Raw genomic sequence first — 8,055 nt, 5'->3', positions numbered from 1 at the left:
TTGATAACACTGAGGTACAAATGGAACAGTCTTGTTCTGATGGTACTGAAAGAATGAGGATGTAATATCCTTGATATTTGATAAACAGTGTCTCTTGTATTTTTGAACAGTGTATCATAGAGTTATTGGAAAGGTGAAGGGACCTTTGATTTCAAGCCCATTTACAAATAAGAAGTTCTGTTCTTCAAACCTTGTTCTATAATGATTAGAGACATTAGGGTAAGCAGATTACACTTATGCTTTTAAAGGTCAGATTTTATAATCCCTTTCATTCTCTGGATTTATTAAGTACAAAGCAATCTGGAATGTAATTTTGGATTCTGATGGGAACTGCTTGAATATGAAACCCAGAGGGAAATGTTCAGATCACCCTAACACAGTGTGAATGTATTTCATAAAACATCCTCTGACATCCTTTTTGTCAGAGCACTTAGTAGGTAAGATCTCTTACAGAAAAGGAAGAATATGTTTCAGTAATTACCATGAAACATACAAGTTTGTCAGCATACCTTATGGGAACTGAATGTGATGGTGATTCATAAGCAGTTTATCTTCCTGATAAAAAATAGTATGAAATTTCCATACTCAGTCTGAGGCCAGTGGAATCTTTTTACTCCATATTTACTAGGGCTATCTTTGTATTTATGTGAGTTTAAACAGGGGAGTGGCAAAGGGTTTTCCATAATCTTATAGGCAATTACAGTTTATAGCCAAATTATCTACTGAATTACATTAGCTGAAATCAATGTCTTCTACTAGATGAACAGCCTGTTCCATAAAACCTTGACAGATAAAGCATTAATAAGTGTCAGAGCTGACTTGGTCAATCGAATGATTTGCTGACGCTTCTTTTTACCACAAGCCTGCACTTTCAAGTTTAGTGCCAAAGGTTCACTATATATAGCTGCAGGCAGCAAATAGATGTTCTCTTTTTGTGCAGATTTCTAACTAGCTGCCTGTTTCATCACATCCTCACTGAGGCACTGTTGTCAGTGAGGAAATACAAAATATGGTGAAGCTACAGCTGCCCAATCCTGGCCTGGAGGACAGGATACCTTCCCATGCACAACTTGAGGTCCTTGAGAAAGAAGAGGCAGACTCCAGACCAAAATGGGATAACAAGGCTCAGTACATGCTGACATGTGTAGGGTTTTGTGTGGGCTTAGGAAATGTGTGGCGGTTTCCCTATCTCTGTCAGAGCCATGGAGGAGGTATGTCTGTAATATGTCTTAACTAGTTTTGGCTATTAACTAGGTTTAATCTCTCTTATGGGAAGCAAAGAATGGAATATGCTTAGACCTGATCACTTCCTACTAGAATGGTGATATTCAACTCTAGCTGTCTGTCTGATAGGTAAGGTTATTTCACAGTTCATGAAGTTAGTGACAGAAGAAAAGAAAGGGACTGTTTTTATTTTGGGACACAGGATTGATCACATCAGCCTTGCACTGTCAACTATATTTTCTCAATCTAAAACCAGTGTTATTTTATATACATATATGTGTGTGTGTGTGTATAATGTATGTTTAAAAGTCTTAAACTACTTGTAAGCATGATTGTCTTAATAAATCTTTTCATAATAAGTTTACCTTGTCATTAGTTTTGGATGGATCTGTGTATCAGCTGTGGGGTCAGTGTGTGTGACATTTATGATAGCATTAACAGGGAGAAAGTTAACATTAAGAACATGTTTTTAGCAGTTGGTGTTACTAAGTAATTTAAAATTCAAACGTATGCTATTTATCGTATCATTAACTGTGATTCCGTGGGGTTCAGATTAGGACTGAGTGACCATATTTAAGGTTTTGTTTCATTGTTTTGCTGTTTTTAATTATGATCCTGAACTCAATCATTGCTTAATTATATTACAACATAACTTTCTGATTTTCTGACAGTCTTTTCTGCCCACTATCTACTTTTTATGTGTATTTCATTCTGCTATATGTGTTAAAAGTGTTCTTTCGTGATGCTTGCTCTTGACAGAAAATGTTTGACTTAAGGAACAATGTTTTTAAATAATTTTCATTAAATGTACATAATAATATGTTGTAAAATTGCTCTTCATAGTTAGAGTAGGGACAAAGGAGGACTTGGTTAGAAGTTGCTGGTACGAACTTTTAACTACTCCATTGCAAGAAGAGATGCTTTTAACATCTTAACTTGCTAAGACCTTAAATCTTAATATTTTTCTAACACAGTCTGATTGGAGTATAATCTATGGCATGAGAGCTGCAGTCTCAGTAGAGAAGCATAAATTTATGTCTTCTGCTTTACCAATGGCATGGGTCCAAGGGGCAATGGGCACAAACTAAAATACAGGAGGTTCCCTCAGAACACTTTGTCTCTTTGAGGGTGGCTGAGCACTGGCACAATTTGCCCAGGGAAGTAATGGGATCTCCATCCTTGGAAGTATTCAAAAGCCATCCAGACATGGTCCTGGGCAACTGTCTCTAGGGGCCCTTGCTTAAGGAGAGCAGTTGGACCAGGTGACCTTCAGAGGTCACTTCCAACCTCAACCATTCTGTAGTGCTGTGTGTGGTTCTGTGTGCTTGGAGTTCATGGTACAAACTGAAGGTCATTTGCAGCACAGCCAACTCCTGTAGCAGAAAAGTTGCAAGACAAACACACAGAGAAATAATAACCCTCTTTTCCATGTGTGACAATTTTAATTTGAACAAGTGGATGAATATCTCCAGAATTCATGGCAGTCATTGACTTTTCAGGTTGTTCTACTTAATCTTAGAAAGTGGACATGCTATTTCCTAGGGTTGACTTACAGGCGCTTTCTTGCTTTTCAGTCTATCTTTCCTTTCCTTCTTGTTCTAGCAGTATGAAGTGCAGCTGAAAAATGAACATCCAACAAGAACAAGAACTTGGTAGGGATACAGGTTTTCTGACTGATGTCAGTGAAGATTTCTGAATTGCATGTGATTGTCAGTACTGTGTTTTAATTTATCCCTTGGCTGTAATTACTCTTCTTTCCTATCATCCTGTGGTTTGTTAGTGTTCCTGAAAACTAACAACAATTATCCCTGGCTTTTTGCTTCCCTGGGACTCTCTTACCCAACTTTTTGGCAGAAAGTGAAGGTCAGCACGCAGCAAAGTAATGAAGTAGCTCACTCTGGGCTTAGGGCTGCTCAAATATGTGTCACTATAGCCAGACTTGCTACTTTCTCTATCAATTCTTCTGCAGAACCTCAAATGCTTTGCCTCTTATCAGTGTGTAAGAGTAAGTAGTAATGCCTTCCTGTGGCTCCTTAGAAAGGACTCCTTAAGTGCATCGCACATGAGGTTGGAGAGCTAATTTTTCCCTGCTGTAAAGTGCACCTCAGTCTCTTCTGGCAGGTCTAAATCCAACTTCTGTCACCACTCCCATCCTCTCATTGCAGCTTCTGTTCTCCAACTTTTCCCTTCAATCATGAAATAGAAAATAACAGAGACATTTTTGAGTTTAAACCTTTTCTACCTAGTGAGCCTTTCTGGCTCCTGCATCTCTAATTCCCATCCAGCTGTGCTCACAGCATAGCAAACAGCCAACAGACAGAGCACTCCGCAGCATCTTCAATTTCACAGACACTTTTAAGTCTGGCTTCACCTGCCTTCATCCAGAAATCCATATTTACTAGATGTTTTCCACAAGTTTTGCCAACGTGATGGTCAAGATGATTCATTCATCTTTGCATTTGTGTCACCCTTGGAAACTCACGTGCACAGACATTCCTCTGAAACAGAGTAGGGGAAAACAGCACCATTGTGCACCTTCTTCTGAGTTAATTAATACAAGGGATACACCACACTTATGAGTGTGCTCATGAAGCTCTGTTTCCCCCTTATCTGCCCAGGGCCTTTCCCCTGGATGGTGCATGTCTTCACAACTTGTGTTTTCAAGATGTGTCTCCACTGAATCCTAGGTGAAGGGAGGCAGGAATCCCTGTCGCTGCTCTCTTCCAAGGATTATGATGCTCCTTAGTCTGTCCCTGACCATGATTGACCCTGGTATGATTTCATCAGAGCCCTAAAACACGTGTTGGATATGATAGTGCATTATGGCCTTGCATTTAGAGATATAAAAAACCCCCATCTACTTAGCACACAGGAAATTTCTGCAGAGGATGAGAAAAAGTTGTATGCGATGACATAATTAGAGGTTATCTCATAAGACACATGCAGAATCAAGGTTGCATACACCACTTCATTAAAATAGTTTCTAATTTTTGAGGGTTGGCTTTGCTGACTTAACTTCTTTCTTTTCTAAATATGATTTATATGGATGAACTTTTGGAGCCATTTAGCAAGGGTGAGGTCTGGTGGCAAGGGTGTAGGTAGTCACTGTTTCTGCAAGGACACTCCCAAATGAGACTGGATGTCCACCTATATCATGAATTAATGTTTGCACATTTTATATCGCTCATGAAACATAAATGGACTATAGTGAAGGATAAAATTCACCCTTGTAGTACTTGTTCAAGGAAGGTGGATTTTTCTCTGCAAATTGACTGTATTTAGGATAGTTAGGAACACTGAGTTGTATAAATAACTCTTATTTTCAGATGTTTGAACTGAGAATTATTTGAGAACTGCTTCTTCCTACACACACCACGATGATACTGTTTTAACACTGCGATACCCCAATATGCAAAAATAAGTCAGTGGTTACCTAACTTAACTTACTTTTGTTCTCATAGATTGAGTTTATTTTCTAAAAATGGAATTTTGACCCCAGTAAAATTTAGTAAAGCACAGATTTATCCTTTTCACATCTTAAAAGTTGTAAAATACATCATTACCACAGGAAAACTAGATTTCATCATATACACAATGTAATAACTGCAGTGTTTGCCTCAGTACTTTCACCAGCTTAATGAGATTGGAATTTCCTTTCATTTGATAGCCATCTCTGACATTGCACATAGCTTTTGTTTAATTTTTATTGAGCAACATGTCATATAAAAATCTGTTAAACATTTTTGTTTCATCCCTGATGAGTATTATAAAAAGGAGGATGCTTATTTAATGTTTAAACCATCAATTAAAAAAAAAAAAAAAAGGTTTATAAGTCTACAGCTCGCATATGTCTTCAGTAAACTTTGCCACTGGGTGAGGGAGAACTTTTTCATCTCTGTGCATGCCACATTGAGCAAAGTGACCATAATGACACTGGCAGTTCCTCACTGCTACTGATACCCTTAGTACAGCTGAGATCTAAGAATATGATAGTATAGAAAAAACATCTTTGCCCAAAGCCTTCCTGTCTCCCCTTTATGAGGAATGATGTGAAAGCAATAATATTTTTTTTCAATTTCATGTTAGAACTCTTAGATTAAAGAGAGAGTAATAGCTACACAGATGTTCAAACCAAATATTATGTGTTATTAAGCACAGCACTGAACCAGGATGAGTATCTAATATCTCAGCTGTGAGGTTTTCAGACTGGAAGGATTACTCATTTTTAATATATATCTATACAGCATTTATTTTCTTATCATGGGTTTATTTGTTAGGTTCATAACATTTTGACAGCTTAAAAAGCATGGATTTTTTATTTTTTTTTAATGTCATATATAGCAGCTTTGCAGGGTCATTGTCTCTTATTTCTCCATTATAGCTTCTTTCAGAAAGGCTGGAAAGAAACTGAAAGAAATGGAAGATACAGCAGAGTTGGATTTCTGAGGTGCCTGTTAGAACTGAACCTTGGAAACAGAAAAACCCAAAAGAGAGGAAAAAGTGGCATACATCATTGACAACTGCCATTTTATTTCTCTTGAAAATTTACCAGTATTCCTACAGCTAAATGTAGGTGGTACTACTTACTTGTACATTTCTGAGGTGGCACACCCTACATCTTTAAATCACTACAGCCACCATGGCACACATGGCTAACCCTCCAAGGCAGTTGTGCTGTAGTTAGGGGTTTTTTGCTTAGGGATATAGATTCTGCTTTGCGGATGTATACACAAGCCATGTACTTTGTGTCTGTGATAACAAAAGGAGAGGACAGAGCCCCACCTTCTTCATTTGTGTCCATCCCAGAACCTGAAATGTTTTTCCCAGTGATTCCAAAGTAGTGAGGAAGTTGGAGAGCTGTGAGAACACAGCTGGACAGTTCACCTTATTCAGATGATAGAGGGTCTAGAGCCCAAGCCTTCTGAGGAGCGGCTGAGGGAGCTGGGGTTGTTTAGCCTGGAGAAAAGAAGGTTGAGGGGAGACTTTATTGCTCTCTACAGCTACCTGAAAGAAGGTTGTAGCAAGGTGGGTGTTGGTCTCTTTTCCCAAGTTCCAAGCAATAGAACAAGAGAAAACAGGATCAAGTAGTGCCAGAGGAGGTTTAGGTTGGATATTAGGAAAAATTTCTTCACTGAAAGGGTTATCAAACGGTGGAACAAGATGCCCAAGGAAGTGGTGGAGTCATTATCCCTGGAGGTGTTCAGAAGATGTGTAGATGTGGTCATTAGGAAAATGGTTTAGTGGTGGACTTGAAAGTGCACTAAGTTAATGGGTGGACTTGATGACAAAGATCTTTTACAACCAAAATGGTTGTATGATTTTATAGTTTCTCCAGAGACACCCTTTCCCATTTTTGTGGCTGCACAAGGAAGGTCATGAAATCCCTTTATCTGATTGCTCTGTCCAAGATGTGTCATGCTTGAAGACTTTTATGGCATCTTAATAAAGGTCCCTCTGTATGTATCTTGAGACCTCAAGATATCTGCTGAGGCATGTCCTGTCACCAGGGCAGATGGTTCAATTCTGAGAGTCTGAATTTGATGCACTATTCTGTCCACAGGGAGAGTGTAGGGACAGTGCTACTGCTGCGTCTCACTGTCTTGGAGAGTGAGGCATGATGTCTACCCAGACTGCTAGATCTGCATGAGTGGAGGAGCACTTTGCAGTTAAGGTTGGCAAAAATGTCTCAGGCATGGAAAAATGGAGCCCCAAAGAGAACATCAATCAGCCTGATTTCTCTAGAATGTGTTGAGGGTATCTTTGAATGCTTTCTAAAGGAAATGCTTCTAAGGCTTCATAAGAAACAGTCTGATGTTCCCCTTCCTTCTGCTAACAGAGATGGTAACTGCCAAGAAGGAAAATATTTTCCTTGACAGGCATATTAAGAAACAAGTGATAATAGGTTGAAAGGACTATAAGGACTGTGTATTTCCTTGCATAACAAGATCTTTGACCAGGGAGTGAAAAGTTCTAATCAAGTCCTTAACTGATCTTACTGTGACAAAACTGAAGTGTCCCAATTGGGAGCAAAGATGTTTAAGCAATGTGCCTTAGCAGAACTATCAGCTAGTCCATTCTTAAGTTTCAGGAGATGATCTAGAATCACTGCAAGTTGAGTTTATCCTAAGTACAAATGAGCAGTATTTGAATCAGACAGCTGGACAGATACATGCACTGGACTTAATTACTACCATGACTTAGAAAGGGCTTTATCAAAGAGAGCTAAGATTTTGGTACAGCAGAAACCTACCTGGCATGCAAAAGGGGATATAAAAAGGAAAGACCCAGATGGAGCAGATATACAAATTCTGTGGGGTCTGTTTCAGACTCGCAGGAGGTGCCTTTGGCTTCAAACAGAGACAACACTCTGGAACTAAAAATTGCTGGTATAAACACAATTATCTTGCCCTTGTCTCATTTTACCCTCGTGAGAGCTCCTGGACAGAGTGCAACAGGAAGGAAAGTGTGTGCCAGCCTGACATGAGGTTGGAACACATGACATATTTCTGGCTGCTTGCAGCTCCATGCATTGATAAATAACTTTGTCTCTGTGAAAGGCCTGCATGGTTAAAAAAGGAACTGCTGGGCAAACTTAAGTGGAAAGGAAAATCTACAGATCATGGAAGGAGGGGCTGGTCGCTTGGGAGGAATATAGGACTGTTGTCAGAGGATGTAGGGAGGCAATTAGGAAAGCTAAGGCCTCCTTGGAACTTAACCTTGCAAGTCAGGTTAAGGAGAATAGAAAGGGCTTTTTCAAATACATAGCTAACAAAACTAACACTAGAGGCAATATTGGCCCACTGAGGAATGAGGTGGGAGCCCTGGTGACAG

General features: G+C 39.3%; 1 protein-coding gene across 1 annotated transcript in view; it reads left to right on the top strand.

The window, feature by feature from the left end:
• Positions 1-941: 941 nt before the first annotated feature.
• Positions 942-8,055, top strand: part of SLC6A19 (solute carrier family 6 (neutral amino acid transporter), member 19) — a 26,903-nt gene continuing 19,789 nt past the window's right edge. The window contains exon 1 of the mRNA XM_009996496.1: positions 942-1,211. Within this exon, the coding sequence (XP_009994798.1) occupies positions 1,010-1,211 (202 nt within the window). The 5' untranslated portion in view covers positions 942-1,009. The remainder of the gene's footprint in view (positions 1,212-8,055) is intronic.

The sequence above is a fragment of the Chaetura pelagica genome, unplaced genomic scaffold, assembly GCF_000747805.2.
Source record: "Chaetura pelagica isolate M959 unplaced genomic scaffold, ChaPel_1.0 scaffold82, whole genome shotgun sequence".
Taxonomy (NCBI): Eukaryota; Metazoa; Chordata; class Aves; order Apodiformes; family Apodidae; genus Chaetura; species Chaetura pelagica.
This window is presented reverse-complemented; position numbering and strand designations above follow the sequence as displayed.